Source organism: Colossoma macropomum, unplaced genomic scaffold, assembly GCF_904425465.1.
Source record: "Colossoma macropomum unplaced genomic scaffold, Colossoma_macropomum, whole genome shotgun sequence".
NCBI lineage: Eukaryota > Metazoa > Chordata > Actinopteri > Characiformes > Serrasalmidae > Colossoma > Colossoma macropomum.
The window spans coordinates 17,297,263-17,312,838 of NW_023494785.1; the positions used below are offsets into that span (position 1 = coordinate 17,297,263).

General features: G+C 40.3%; 1 protein-coding gene across 4 annotated transcripts; it reads left to right on the forward strand.

Moving 5' to 3' along the window:
* Positions 1–2,620: 2,620 nt before the first annotated feature.
* On the forward strand, positions 2,621–14,811 carry ctnnb1 (catenin (cadherin-associated protein), beta 1). Of its 4 annotated transcripts, none has more exons than XM_036585331.1 (17): positions 2,622–2,815; positions 7,040–7,090; positions 7,630–7,854; positions 8,108–8,361; positions 8,589–8,827; positions 9,283–9,484; positions 9,633–9,777; positions 9,993–10,096; positions 10,206–10,235; positions 10,647–10,985; positions 11,392–11,550; positions 11,666–11,785; positions 12,076–12,226; positions 12,825–12,946; positions 13,244–13,304; positions 13,574–13,798; positions 14,025–14,811. In XM_036585331.1, exons 2-16 carry the CDS (start codon positions 7,078–7,080, stop codon positions 13,780–13,782), a joined length of 2,373 nt encoding a protein of 790 aa, XP_036441224.1. In that variant the 5' UTR covers positions 2,622–2,815; positions 7,040–7,077; the 3' UTR covers positions 13,783–13,798; positions 14,025–14,811. The 4 variants fall into 4 exon arrangements, with proteins under 4 accessions (XP_036441250.1, XP_036441224.1, XP_036441241.1 ...); XM_036585339.1 differs by lacking the exon at positions 2,622–2,815 and adding an exon at positions 3,860–4,034; XM_036585357.1 differs by lacking the exon at positions 13,574–13,798 and having other exon boundaries at positions 2,621–2,815.
* The last annotated feature ends 765 nt before the right edge of the window (positions 14,812–15,576 follow it).

Here is a 15,576-nt window from a genome sequence, read left to right on the forward strand (position 1 = left end):
TTGTTTTTTTTCTGAGAGATATGTTTTTTCTTTGTTCCGTTGCACCTGAAAACTCCCATGAAAGTCCTATTATTACGGATATGTGCAGACCGTACATCATTCATAAACAAACATGGCTAATGATTCATTGATGATTATGGGCATTTAACGAGTAACTGCCCTTCAAATTGTAACTGCATGTTTATTTTCACAATAAAATAAAGGGAAAACAAATGAACAATGCATGTCATTAGTTCTGTCAACTGAATAGTAGTTGTCACTGCATAATTTGCACTTGTCTATTTTGCTATTACAGTCCACTGAGGAAAGAAAATGCTTGTCACTTTATTATTAATGCTTAATGTATTTCTTGTGTCATACACAGCTACAAAGAAAGAGAACTACTGTATAAAACAAAAAATCACAGTGACAATATTATGCATTTCTTATATTAAAAAGATTCCAAAGCCATGAACATTGCATCTTTGTTACTGAAAATGAGGATTATATCTTGTACGGAATAAAACAGCACATTATCAGAACAAAATGTGCTTCTTATGTTACAATCACACATATTAATACTTGGTATGAAAGTGTAGTATTATTTCTTTATTTCAAGTAAGTCAGACAGATCCAGCTAATGCATAATGAGTATGGCTAATGCTTTTAAATTGTGTGAGAAACATTAAAGCTTCCCCAAAGAAAGACGTTTGTGTTAAGTGCATTACTATGGTTACAACTACTTGTTAAAAGGTGAAACCTAGCAAAAAATATTCATATGGAGAAAACAAACAGTAACCTGTATAGGCACAAGACAGGGATATACATAATGCATACTTTACATATATCTTGCCAAAATTATGTTGATTAAAGCTCAGAGGCAAGCTTCAATGTCTCAATAGTCCTGCTACATAAATACTAATGCAAAAAATGGACCACCGTCTGCATATAATACTTGTATGGGTCGTAGTATTTATGGTCTGACATCATAAATTGTGTAAGCATTTCCTAATATCATAAAATGTTGTGGGTCATTCATTCAGTTGCCTATTTATTTGTTCAGGTGAGTTATTACATGAGGAATATGTATTGTATCAGATTTGGTTTACGTTCTGTTACTTCTGTTCTATACTACCTTGCTTTTTTTCCTTCTCTTCTTTGACAAGGAGGTAGTAGTGTTTCAAAATACGATTGAACAGTACAGTCAGTAGTAAATTAATTGAGTTAAAACATATCTTTCAGCAACAAATGCCTTGAAAGTCTTTAGAACATCTACATGACAAATTTCCTATGATACAGCACCACCTCCAGCTTACATGTGAGACTGGGCAATATTGATAAAATTCAATAGTGCAATATTTTACAAATCTATCATAGTATCACTATATTAGATCATATTTAAATTTGCAATAATAAAGTTAATGAACTTCTGCTTCTTGAGTACTGGCACTCTGTGCTAAAAGAATGTCTTACAAATCTGACATAGCGTGTTTAGACTGGACCGTTTTGTTGTGTTTTTTTCTCTAAAATTACACGAATGTCAAATGTAAAAGTCAACTGTAAATGTTAGTGTGTTCTTTCAAAACAATTTGAAGCAATATACTGCAGTTAACTCTTCTAGATACTTGCAGACAAAATAGAATTATAAAACTTAAAACAAAGTACTATTTCATGGACATTATATCACCCATAATCTGTCAAATATAGAACATCCTCTCCAAACATCGCCAGCTAAAGATGCTGCTAGCTCATATCACACTGTATACTGATAAAGACGATATATCGTCCAGCGCTAGATAATTCTGTGTAGGTCAAAATGTACTAGCTATCTAAGACAAAAGAACTTTCTACAGTACTTGGTATGCATACCGACAGAAACGACGTTATATTGTGAAATTACTGGCAAACTAAACTAATTTCGCCAGTTTAGCTGGGCTTGGCGGCTAACAGGAGGCGGGGCAAGCACAGGCGACTACATGTAACCTGGGTTTTGGTTATTTGCTATTGGTAAATAAACAGAATAGAGAACAATGACGCTACTGTTCAGCATTTACAGCAAATTAAACGGTGTCAGGGTTTAACCTGCCGCTCAGTTAACGCATAGTGTGAAACTCAATTCAACACTTTCCGACTAGTTTCTAGTTAATCTAATGCCCTGTTTCAAACAATGTGTGTTACTGCTCAAGTGAAAAAAGAGGAATGTGAAAAGTCCCTCGCCACTCCCAACAGCTAACTCTCTTTTGTCTTACCAAATAGTAATAACATTTATATCGATATAAATGTTCTTTCTGAACTTGTGTCGAAAAGACAGGTTGTACTTGCAACAGACACCTACCAAACCTTTCCGCTTCTCTCGCACTCACCGCTGCAGCGGTCATAAAACTTAACGAGTAGGTGCGTCCATTGGCCGCACTGCAGTCAATGTAGTCTTACGCAGTCGTCGAACAGAAACGAGGTCAATCGAAGGCTCTTTCATAAGCCAGTACCTCTCCAATAAATCATATCACCCACAAAAAAACCTCATTTTTTGTTATCCGTGATTTTTCAGTGTTGTAGCCTTTTCACTCTCGTGTAAATTAAACACGACAGGGATCTACTTTAACCAAGGCGCCAGGATACAGCGGCCGCAGGAGTTTTTATAATGGCTTTGCTCTAATGGTTTGACGCCATCTTACTTCGCTCCTGGAGGAGAGAGGGAGCAGAAACACCCTCCCGACTTACCGAGGAGGTGGAGTGTATTGCGGGTGATTTATACACATTCTGTATACGGATTGTCATCGACATTGTTGACTTTAGACTGCTGACAGATAAAGGAGTATCCTGCCGTTACACACAGGTAAGTGTCGTGTTCCAGATGTGAATCATTCGTGATTTTCCAGCACCGTTTTCTCTCGGTTAGGTTAGCTAGGTTAGGTAAACCCGGTTCCCGTGTTCTGTGTGTTCTTCCACCAGTTAGCTAAACTGTTTTAGCTGGCTAGGTTTCCAGTTGAACACACGGTGTTTTAACTAATATGTGAGCTTTTTAAGAACATATTGTAGATGCCCTCTTCGACGTAAAGGCTATAATAAGTTATTTCTTGCTTCGAAGCTTCGTGTATATGTCTGTAACTGGTTAGTCAGCTACCGTATCGTATGAAGCTTCTATTCTCTGTTGTAAAGTCAACATGGGCTACTGCTAGCAAAGAGCTACGCTACTACCGTCGCTAACTACAGGTTTGGGCTTGTATAAGGGTTGGCTGGTGTTCAGCTCAGCAGTCGTTTTTTTTCTAGCTTTGTTTCATAGCAAAAAATCCTAAAACCTAGCCTTTGGTTCTGTGAAGCGTGGGGACCTCAAAAGTTAAGAAGTGTTCAGTTGAACTGTTTGAGCTGGGTAACTGGCTTTTTGGCTGAGTTTTTATGAGCCAGTGTGGATTTAAAAGTTGTAATACAAATTTTCCATTTTGTGGATTTCCCCTGAGGTGGCGTTAGCTATCCTAGCTAGCTTAACTTCGCTATGATTACAAATAACAGCTGGCGCTGGGTTTCTTAATTTGAACGTTTTCGGTGCGGTCGTTTAACATGATTTAAGTGTTCATTTCAGTTACGCTAGCTTAGTTCATCCTGTGTTTGAACTGAGGTCTTGTCACAGCGAAAACATTAACGTTGTGTCCGCCAACATAGTGAGGAGTTAGATGCCAGCCAATGTTATTGTATGTGAAACTGGATCGTGTGTAAATATAATTCTTGAGCGCTCCTTCGTCTGGCAAACAAAGGCTTTTTAAAGTGTAGTTTGGCCGTCGTGTGTTGAAAGGAAGTCAAGGAGGAGCTTGAGTGAAATCTGACTCTGGCTGCACAAGCAGCCGAGGTTGTGGTGGGGTCTGGCTGGTGGGGGTGGGGGGCTGCTGAAATCTGCACTCTGGGGTGAATTTGCAGTCCTTTTGGCCAGCAGTGTACCGACCTTTTGCTGGGAAATACCGCTCCCCGACGTATTTACGGTCTCTTCTGAGTTTTTCATTCAGAGCGTGGTTATCGTCGGAAAACTCCGCTCCGTAGTGGGTGTCAACGGAGCAGTTTGAGTAAGTCATTTGGTTCTTCGTCTTTGTTAACGATTTCAGCTTTGGTCTGTAACGCATTCGCAGACATACGGAGTGATTTTAATGGTTAAAATTAAGAGTAACCGGTTTTTAGCTCACTGTCCTTTGGTGTTTGGTCAGATTTCAACGTTAATTATTTCTGGGCTCTTAAGGTTAACTCGAATTTAGCGTTGAGCACGTCTGACTTTGCGTCAGTTAAATTGAGTGCCTTGCTCTGTGTTGAATGGTTTGCGGAATTTTAAAACATTAGTCTACAAATAAGTTTCTGCATGAAGTCCGCAGCTGTTTCTTACAGAACAGTGATCCGCAGCTGAAGCGTAGTTGCGGCGCTGTTTAAAGGCCGCTAGATGCTGCCTGCCTTTGCCGTGTGAGAACATCAGTTTATTTCTTGTACTTTCCTCAATACTCACTGGCGTGCAGTCCAATCCAAAGTGTGAGTCCTTCGTTTGACCATGGAGAGCTAACCCTCTGCTCAGTTTATTGTTCCTCTGTCAATAATTATACAACAGCTGAAGGTATTGATATAAAGAACATAAATCACTAAACTGTGCTTAGTAATGGATGTGACGTTTGAAAGAATTTAAGTAAGGCGGTTTGTGCTGGTACTGGAGTGATACTCAGCGTGTTGATGTACGCTTATTACACAGTTTGCCCCTGGTCAGTTTTTGTTTCTGTATCAATAGGAGAATGAACTCAGAAAACCCATGGAGTGACTTAACTTTGCAGTGTGTGAAATTCCTTTTTAGTGTTTTCTATTTTTTTTCCACCCCTCTCCATCTTTTTTTGGCTGTGTAGTTGCTGGTGTCTTGTCAGCCTGCATGTTATCATCTGTTCTTTATTGAATGTAAGCTTCACTGAAACTTAAGATTAGCCAGGGAACTGCTCACCACTGCAGTGATGAGCCCAAACCTTTTGTTTTCAGATGTCCTGTTGAGCAAAAGTTTGCCTTGGGTTGCTGACCCCAGCATTCTTCTAGCATTGTGGAGGCCTTACACTATCTTACGGTCTTCACTAAGAGCAGTGAATCCTTTTCAACACCAGCGTTTGCAGCTGGTGACTTCAGTACCCAATTATGCATTTATGCCTTTTTTTGCTTTTTTCTCTCTTTTTGGTTAGTGACCACCTCTGTGGTCTATCCAAAGGCAAGATTGGAGACAGGCTGACTGAGAACCATGGTAGTGAAAAGAGGCAAATCAAGTTTAGCTTGTCCCTGCTTACCATGCTGTAAAAAATGAACATGTAAAAGTTGGAATGTTTTTTCTTATTCATGTATGGATAATTACAAGCACGTTTTTGGTTTTTGTAACAGTTTTTTTTTTTCTGTTCCACCAGCCCGTTTCACTGATCACTGCCCAGTTTCCCAAAAGCTTCATAGTATTACAATCATCTTAACTGGTAGGGAGTGTTAAGTTATGCTTGCATTTAACAGTGATGTTTGTGCTAAGTTGCTTTTGGGAAGCCCAGCCCATGTTAAATACAGGGGGGGAAAACACAATAGCTGCTTTTAAGAATCATTTTTGCGACCCAGAATAACAAGTAAAACTCAAAGAATTGCTGTTGTGTTTCTCGTTTTAGAGTCAGGGGACTGGTTAAGGTTTGTAAGATTGTGCTGTGATGTTGCGTGCGAGTGAGAGCCATGCCACATAATGGAAAAGGCTTCTGTGCTGCTGCCTTCATCTCCACAATTGATTCCAGATGCTGAAACCCACAGGCTGAGCCACTTGCTGTCTGCCATGGCCTCTCCACAGCCTCAGACACACAGCAGCGCTGTTATACTTAGCACTCTATCAAACACAGTATACTTGCTCTGCAGTCTAAAATGGAGCACTCCGTGAGTGAAGATGAAGACTGGAGGTCAACCTTTTAATATTGGTGCACTACTTTAGACAGAGTGAGGTGGCTTCAGGGTTTCTGATAAGGGGGTCTGGCGTTTAGTGTCATAATTAGTAGCTCCTTTGGTTTGGCACTTCTCTATTGCCATTTTTTCCCCTAAATAAAACTGAATGACCATCTGGTCTTAATTTGATTACAAATTAATATAAATGAAAAGTCTACAATTACAGGTTATGCTTTTGTATGACTGTTGTACACCACATTTCTAATTTGGGCTTTGCTATTTATAGGTTTCTCCTGTAATCCTCAGAGATAAGAATAGATACTCTGAAAGAGTCAAATATTGACCCTTTTTGAGGCCTTTTACTTTTTGTGCTTTGAACATAGACTTTACAAATAGTAGGCCTATGCGTGACAAACATTTATAAACACTAGCACAATGCTGTTCGTATCCTGTGTTCTAGACTAGACCTTATTAAATTTCTAGCAATCTAGCATTTGTGTTAAATATAGGTTCAGCAGAATAGGGGTTTGCCTGATTTCCATAGTTTTAGGCTGTAACATTCTCAAAATTATCCAACAGCACACAGTTGGCCTTAGCCTTCTTAGGAATGTGAGTATTTGGGGTTGCTCACTGGTTTGGAAAGGGGTGTTGTACATTTGCATAGAGAATGTAGGCTCAGGGCCTATGTTATGGTAATTGCAGTTGTCCAGTGTAGGAGGAGGGGAAAAATGGGCCCCCGTGGAGTAAGTAACTGAATGCCATTGTGCTTTAGTAGGTTTTAACTGCTATTTATGGGCAATGGGCTTGTGAATGGCTAGAACCCATTCACACTGTTTGAGAATGGCAGGAATTTAATGTTCTAAAAGGCACAATGTATTCATAAATACTTATTTCTGTCTTAATTAGTCAAAGATAGTTGACATTTATATAGCAATACAATTTGTAATTATTCTTTTTCAGCATAGGGCATTCATTGTGGCTATCTAAAAGTGAACAGTCCTGAATCATTTCACATGGCTAGTTATTGATCTCCTTAAACTTTCCTTTGAGAACATGCAGAGATGCTGTTTTCTGCGAGCTGAACTAGCAGTAATGTTCATGAGTGTCGGCACTGAATGTGAAATTAACCATGCCTGTGTGTTTGTTTCAGATTAGGAAGCTGTGCTGGCAGCAGGCTGAGTGAGGAACATGGCGACCCAATGTAAGTTTTGTATGTTTTGGCATATTCAGACCCTGTCCAGCTCATTTTCAAACTTCCTGTGTTTTAGGTATTTTACCTCAGGGTTGTCCCATCATTTCACCTGAGCTTTATTCAGACCGTCTGATTCCTTTCAACCACATGCCTTGGCAAAACTAGTTATCAACCTCTGTGAATTTAGTAAAGCTGTTCTCTAATGGATGTCATGATAGCTGTAGTCTATGTGAAACGTTATTCTATTCCTGAGAATACTGTATTAAAGGGAAAGCTTAAACGTCAATTGTAATTATTGCCCAACTGCCATTCCAAGATTTGTATTGTGGATATTGACAGTACTAAAGTGTAACCTTGTACTTTAACTTGCATCATTTCCAAAATGATTTGCTCCTGTTAATCTACTAAAGTAGGTTTTCTGTACCTGTGTTTTTAGCTGTGGGAATTCCCCTTTCTAATTTAACCATATCACCATAAAAGTTGTTTTTGTGTTAAGTATCATATTCATATTAATTTTTTTGCCATTGTGCTTTTCTCTCCATGCACAGCTGATCTAATGGAGCTTGACATGGCAATGGAGCCAGACCGCAAGGCTGCAGTCAGTAACTGGCAACAACAGTCCTACCTGGACTCAGGTATCCACTCTGGGGCTACTACCACTGCACCCTCTCTCAGTGGCAAGGGCAATCCTGAAGATGAGGATGTGGACAACCAAGTGCTGTATGAGTGGGAGCAGGGTTTCAGTCAGAACTTCAATCAGGACCAAGTGGCAGGTATGCATTCTTCTAATGACAGTGTTGCATGTACCTGAAGAATGTCTGGTGTAAAAATTGTGGCTTTTTTAGCTTAATAAATGAGTCAGTGAGATTATTTTAGTAATGCTTGTTTAGGTGAATCCTTGCTAAATTAAATTGACTGGACTTGGTTATTATTGGTTTTTACCTGTAATGTTCAGTGACAAATATTTGAAATCAAAGATTGTCATGTTGGACTTCGGTTCATTTTTTTTTCTGTGCATCTCTTTAGACATTGATGGTCAGTATGCCATGACCAGAGCCCAGAGAGTGAGGGCAGCCATGTTTCCAGAAACGCTGGATGAGGGAATGCAGATTCCCTCTACACAGTTTGATGGAGCTCACCCTACCAATGTGCAGCGCCTGGCTGAACCCTCACAGATGCTCAAACATGCAGTGGTCAATCTCATTAACTACCAGGATGATGCAGAACTGGCCACACGTGCCATCCCAGAGCTCACAAAGCTACTCAACGATGAGGATCAGGTGGATGTTGTTATTATTATTATTATTATATAGTAGTAGTAGTAGTAGTAGTAGTAGTATTGTTCTTAAATATTTAAAGAATACTGAGATGTATGTTTAAGTGGATGATATTAACAGTACCTTTTGCTTCCAAATAATGCTTTGCATGCTGTCTATCAAGTTTGTGGAAATATCTTAGTACAATAAGCAACCCCTGAATATTCCCTATTCTTTCTGTTGTTCCTTAGGTTGTGGTAAATAAGGCAGCAGTCATGGTCCATCAGCTTTCCAAGAAAGAAGCTTCGCGCCATGCAATCATGCGCTCCCCTCAGATGGTGTCAGCCATCGTGAGGACCATGCAGAACACCAATGATGTGGAGACGGCCAGATGCACGGCTGGCACTCTACATAATCTTTCCCACCACAGAGAGGGCCTACTTGCTATCTTTAAATCAGGGGGCATTCCTGCTCTCGTCAAAATGCTGGGGTTAGTCCTATTATAGTCAGATCTAGTATGTTTACAGTCTATGTTGCTATCAGATGTACTCAGTTTTAAAAGGTTGTTTGTTTTGTAAATTTTCATCCATACAGTTAAGCTTTTCAGTGGCTACAGTAACAATAGCTGATATATCTAAATTGTATTATTACGTGGTTTTGGATTAACAATTTTTCGGATTCATTCAAATTAAATATTCATATTGGCAAATATTCAGATCGCATTAATCAGAGTTGTCATTATTTGTTCAGGTAATTATCAATTATTTACTTGTTGTCTTATACTCATTCTACAGCACTGCTCTTTCTTAACATAGGCTAACCCAGTTATTCCTTAGCACAGCTGCATCCAGACTGTTTTCTTGTCAGCATTTAAATCAGTTACAGTTTGTCGTGTGACTGGTCCAGCTGTTTGTAGTCTGACTGTGGGTGCTATGGTTTCTTCAGCTCTCCAGTGGACTCAGTGCTGTTCTACGCCATCACAACTCTCCACAACCTGCTGTTGCACCAGGAGGGAGCCAAGATGGCTGTACGTCTGGCTGGAGGCTTGCAGAAGATGGTGGCCTTGTTGAACAAAACAAATGTCAAATTCCTTGCCATCACAACAGACTGCCTTCAGATCCTGGCCTATGGCAATCAAGAGAGCAAAGTAAGCTGTGCAGTATGTTACAAGCAGCTCAATATGCTGTAAGCAGATGTCATTTGAAAAGTCTAGACATTTAAAATAGCCCATTAGATCTGTTAGTTTTACTGTATTGCATTTGTTGGTGTTTTATACTGTCTGTCTGATTTGTCAGCTCATCATCCTCGCTAGTGGAGGCCCCCAGGCTCTGGTCAACATCATGAGGACATACACATATGAGAAATTGCTGTGGACCACTAGCCGTGTGTTAAAGGTGCTCTCTGTATGTTCCAGTAACAAGCCTGCCATTGTTGAGGCTGGTGAGTTACCAAGCTTTTCCCAATATAAGCATGTGTCTTGGCTTTAAAGTAGCCTGACCTGGAGTGCAGAGATTCTTCATTGATTTTACTTGTTATATGTACAGACTTCAGTGTGTCCTCTTACCTCTCATAAACAAATAATGGTTCATATTAAGATTCAGCTTCTTTTGAACTGAAGACAATGCAAACAAATGACCTAGTATTCTTCTGTTCAGGTGGTATGCAGGCACTGGGTCTCCACCTCACAGATCCCAGTCAGCGACTGGTTCAGAACTGCCTGTGGACTCTCAGAAATCTATCAGACGCTGCAACTAAACAGGTAAAAACCCATCTTTTAATCTTCCCCTTCCTCCACCTCTTTTACACTTGACTCTGTTCTTCCTACATGAGCGCTCTTTTTCTGTCTCCCCACTTTTTCCATGGAGAAGACGTCCTTAGCTGAAGTAGATGTGCTGCAGGTAACAGTCATTCCTGCCTTTGTATGTGAAGGGACAGGGGGCTGTCGCCAGCACCTGCCCTGTTAACAGTTAGGACGTTGACCATTGAAGGAAAGCCATGATAAGACAAAGCATGAACAAATGCTACATACGATTATAATGCCACAAGCATACTTTACTCACCCATTGGCATGGTGGCAGAATGTTGTGGAGTAATTGTCTTTTATCTTGTGATTGTTGTGGTAGGATTGAACCTCATGTATTTATAAAAATGTCACAGCTTATTGACATTTTGATTAATGTGATTTGAACAGTCCATAATGTGTGTGTGTTGTTTTTTTTTAAATATATATTATTATTATTTTTTTTAATAAAAGTGCTTGGATTGGTTTCCGGTGGATAACATTTTTCTGTTTATTTTTCCCCCTATAGGAGGGCATGGAGGGCTTGCTGGGAACACTGGTTCAGCTTCTTGGTTCTGATGACATCAACGTAGTTACCTGTGCTGCTGGCATCCTGTCCAACCTTACCTGCAACAACTACAAGAACAAGATGATGGTATGCCAAGTGGGCGGCATCGAGGCACTGGTGCGCACAGTCCTGCGTGCCGGCGACAGAGAGGACATTACTGAGCCAGCTATTTGTGCTCTTCGTCACCTCACCTCTAGACATCAGGACGCAGAGATGGCCCAGAATGCAGTGCGGCTGCATTATGGTCTGCCTGTGGTGGTCAAACTCCTCCATCCCCCTTCACACTGGCCTCTTATAAAGGTAAATAGTGATGTTCAGCCAGTTATTTCATTCAGTAATGCAAATGTCTTCTAAATGGCCTCTTTATGAGGGCTTCCTCAAAAGTGGTCTTACCTAGTCAGCATCTAAATCAGAGGTGCAGTTATGATCTGTCATAAATGGCCTTTTTCTTAGTCTTGGCCTGTGGTTTTAGGCAGCAGCAGGGTGTAAATATTCCTTGAAATTTATCAAGTAATAATGCAGTTCAGTGGTGCTGCTATGTAGAGTTTTGCTTTTGGCTTTTTCTTGGCATCCTAAAACTTGATTTGTCTTGATTTGAGTCTTTGGGTCTTGAAGTGTGAGGTTTGGTCTTTGGCTGCTCTTTGAACATTTGCTTTTCTATTAAGAGCTAGTGTCTTGATTGTTTTAAAACCCGTGTCTCTCTTAGGCTACGGTTGGTTTGATCCGCAATCTGGCGCTTTGCCCTGCCAACCACGCACCTCTTAGGGAACAGGGTGCCATCCCTCGATTGGTCCAGCTGCTTGTCAGAGCCCACCAAGACACCCAAAGACGCACCTCCATGGGAGGTACACAGCAACAGTTTGTGGTAAGTCTTGTTTTACTACTCAGTAGTGAGATGTGCTGTTTTGAGGGTGCTGGATCTTGGTGGTGTGATGTTGTTGTGTTTTCTTTCTTTCCTCACTGTCTGGTTTGTCTTGCAGGAGGGAGTCCGTATGGAGGAGATTGTAGAGGGCTGCACAGGAGCACTGCACATTCTTGCTAGAGACATTCATAACAGGATTGTCATCAGAGGACTCAACACTATTCCACTCTTTGTTCAGGTTAGTCTAGCCACATATTCTAAACAGTTGCAGCACCAGTTTGCCAGATTTACCTACCAACAAGCATGTTTTGTTTTAATGTTTCAACCAAGCAGTATGGTTTGATATAAACCTAATATAAGGTTTGATATTTGACTTGCTCCAAGCCCCCTCACCCCCATCTTCTAATACAATAAAATAAAACCTTATCCCAAGCCACAAGATTTCAAATTGTGTTAGCGAATTTCATACAGCCTACCATCTGCAGCAGTGATCCTGAAACCTCTCGTCTTGCATTCTCCTCTCACTAGCTGCTGTACTCTCCCATTGAGAACATCCAGCGTGTAGCTGCAGGCGTCTTGTGTGAATTAGCCCAGGACAAGGAGGCGGCTGAGGCTATTGAGGCAGAGGGTGCCACTGCTCCCCTCACAGAGCTGCTTCACTCCAGAAATGAGGGAGTTGGTGAGTTGGTGATGGTTTTGATTTTTTTTTTTATTAATATAAAATTGCTTATTTATGCAGTTAAACTTTGAATAAGTAAAACCAGACCTTTCAGTGATTTAAGGAACATTTTAATTAATGCATTTTAATTTGAAAGCGGTAAATTGTCTGGTGCTAGTTGCCAACTGATGGCAAGAATTCAGTTTTACTTGCTTATTTGATCAGCAACAAATGTTGTGGGTCTGACATCTCCACTGAAGTCATCATTAGATAGACCACTGTGCTATAAAGTTCAGAGTCTTGGTTGTATAGAGTTGTTTGATTTTTATCAAGCATGTTAAAGCAGGGACAGCATTATAAAATTCCTTACTCTAGTTTGTTCCTTTGTTGGTTAAAATATAAATTTTAATTAAACCATCCATAGTAGCAGCAAGTGATACTGTTGTTGTGAGGTGTTATGTGCAAAAAGGGTTCTAGAATGAATACAAGGACAACAGTGTAGTATCCACATTTTTAGTGAGCTCTTCCCTACCTAAATGTCCTCGGTGCAGAGAATGGCTAGGTTGGGTGAGCTGTGTATTTGTCTGACCGCACTGATGGTGCTATCTTTCCCCCACAGCCACGTATGCTGCAGCAGTGCTGTTCCGCATGTCGGAGGATAAACCCCAGGACTACAAGAAGAGACTGTCTGTGGAGCTTACCAGCTCTCTGTTCAGGACTGAGCCTATGACCTGGAACGAGGTAGAGCAGCTCATCCCAGCTAAACCCTGCCCAATCCCCATACAAGATTATTACCATAAAATGAAGCCTGGGTCAAAGCCCTATGCTAGATTGCTATAGGTTCTGACAGGGACATTGAGCTTGGCAGGATAGATTTGTGATGACTTTTAGAAATAATTCTGAAATGCTTACATCAGTTGTTTAAGTAATTTACTTGATTGTTACTTGAAAAGCTTTGTAAAGTTGATTTGTCACCTGTCTTAATGAGTGGTTTAAGCATATAATTAAAGCTGAGCTTATCTTGCACCCCCCCCCTAGACTGGAGACTTGGGTCTGGATATAGGTGCTCAGGGAGAGCCTCTTGGCTACAGGCAGGATGGTGAGTTTACAGCCATTTTCTTAAGATAACCAGTGCTAGGCACGCTCTTACTCACTGCATTGAGTGTGGCAGCTTGCATCTGTTGAATATGGACTTGGAACATATATTGGATTAGTACAGCAATGCACCCCTTTCACAAGCTGTGTGGCAGAAACTGAAAAACTGCTGTTGGAGCAGCTTGTTTAATATGCTTCTTCTAACGTGTGTGTGTGTGTGTGTGTGCTCCTCCTCCTTCCTCCACTCCCTTTCCACAACCCCCTTGTCCACAGACCCCAGCTACCGCTCCTACCACTCTGGAGGGTATGGGCAAGATGCTATGGGTATGGACCCCATGATGGAGCATGATATGGGTGGGCACCACCCTGGACCAGACTACCCTGTGGATGGCCTGCCTGACCTTGGTCACACCCAGGACCTGATTGATGGGCTGCCCCCAGGCGACAGTAATCAGCTGGCTTGGTTTGATACTGATCTGTAAATAAATTACTTTTTAGGTGAGGCACTAATGCACTCAGATATGCTCTGTGTGAATGGCAGAGATTGGGCTTTTGAACAGTGCTTAAGAAATGTATGTGTGGTGAAAGAGTTCAAAGGCTGGTGTAATGCATGCTGGTAGCAGAACTAATCTGTTGTGCATTTTGAATGTGTGAGTGAAGTTATGATAATTCTGTATGTGTGGTTCCTGACTCTAACGCCATCGCTTCCTTTGTCCCTCCACAGCTGTATCGTCTGATCTGAATGAACCTACATTGTGATTTGGCCTGTAGAGTTGCTGAGCGGTCTCAAGAGAGTGGGCTAGTTTCTCTGGAAGTGCCTGACACACTAATACAAGCTGAGTTTCCTATGGGAACACGAGCAAGTAAAACTTTTTGTTCTGGTCCTCATTGGTCAGAGTTTTAACTGCAAAGGAGTTTCAGTTGGGTGGGTGACTCAAAGAAAGCTCAAGAAGTGGATCATGAGATGGAATTTTCAACCTTAGCCTTGCCTGTAATTTTTTTTATTACATTTTTATTATTTTTCTTTTCTTTCTTTTCCCTTTTTTTTTTTTAAAGGATTCTTAAGTCTAATGGTACTTATCTAGCTTGCTTTGATACTTGTCTTTTATTTTGCAGTAATTTGTATTCTTTTCAAATCTCAGTGTTAAATTATAGTGGTAATGCTCCATCAATTAAAATTATCAAGTTTATGGTGTAGAACACTAATTAATCAGTTGAATTGTATTCTGATCAAGTGTAACATTGTGTAGCTTTTGTATAAAACCAAGAATGGGAGAAATGGTCCAAATATCGGCTTTCTTGCTTTAATAAGATCACTGTTTCCAGTGTCACAAATGTTCCAAAGGGTCTGCAATCAGAGGGGGCCAGGTTTTTTTGTATTTTTTTCCTTTCCTCCTTTTGATGGTAGCTATAGAAGGTTTTGAAAAGAACCCCTAATTATTGTAGCCTGCTGTGTTTATTGGAGACATGGTTATGACATGGCTAAACAATAAAATAATGGACAAACTTCATCTCTCTCTCTCTGTTTCAGGGTATCTGTGCAGTATTAGTACTGAAGACAGGGTTTTAATTCACTAACACCAAAAGCATTTTTGGCCAATGCTTTGCTAACTGTTGCTGCACTTGTCACTTGACAGCATGAAGCACAGTCTGGAATGATTACTTTTCTCATTTAGTTTACAAATCTCTGAATTTAAACCTACAAAACAAGGTTTAGTACATTTTCAAACAAGTCTCTGTTAACAGTTTTAGGTACATGCTTTGCTTTGGATTTAATTAATTAGTAACAAAGCTGTAGGAAACATTTGGTATTATATTATGTGCCCTTAACCCCCTAAACCCCAGGATTATTGTTAATAACAAATATTATTATTGTTGTTCAGTTAACAACTTCAGTAATTCAGGAGCTACTAATTAAATGAATATGTAAAGTTATGTAGTTGGGGAATGCAAGTATGGGGACATATGGTTTAAAATTCTTAGCTCTAAACAAGCACCAACAGTAACTTGAATACGTTTCTTGAATTCCTTTTTATACTATCAAGTGTAACAAACTGAAATGTTGTTCAGTCTAAGGCATGTACTCTTTAAAAGATGCTTCTCCAAGGCTTCTTTAAAGGGAATGGTTCTGTTTAGAACCATTACATGCTTGAATGGTTCTTTGCATGGTAACATTCTACAGATTGATGGAAAATGTGTTGTACAGAACGTTTTTTTTAAAAAAAAAAAGGTTCTATATAGTACCAAAAAGAGTTCTTCTGTTATGTCAAGCTTGT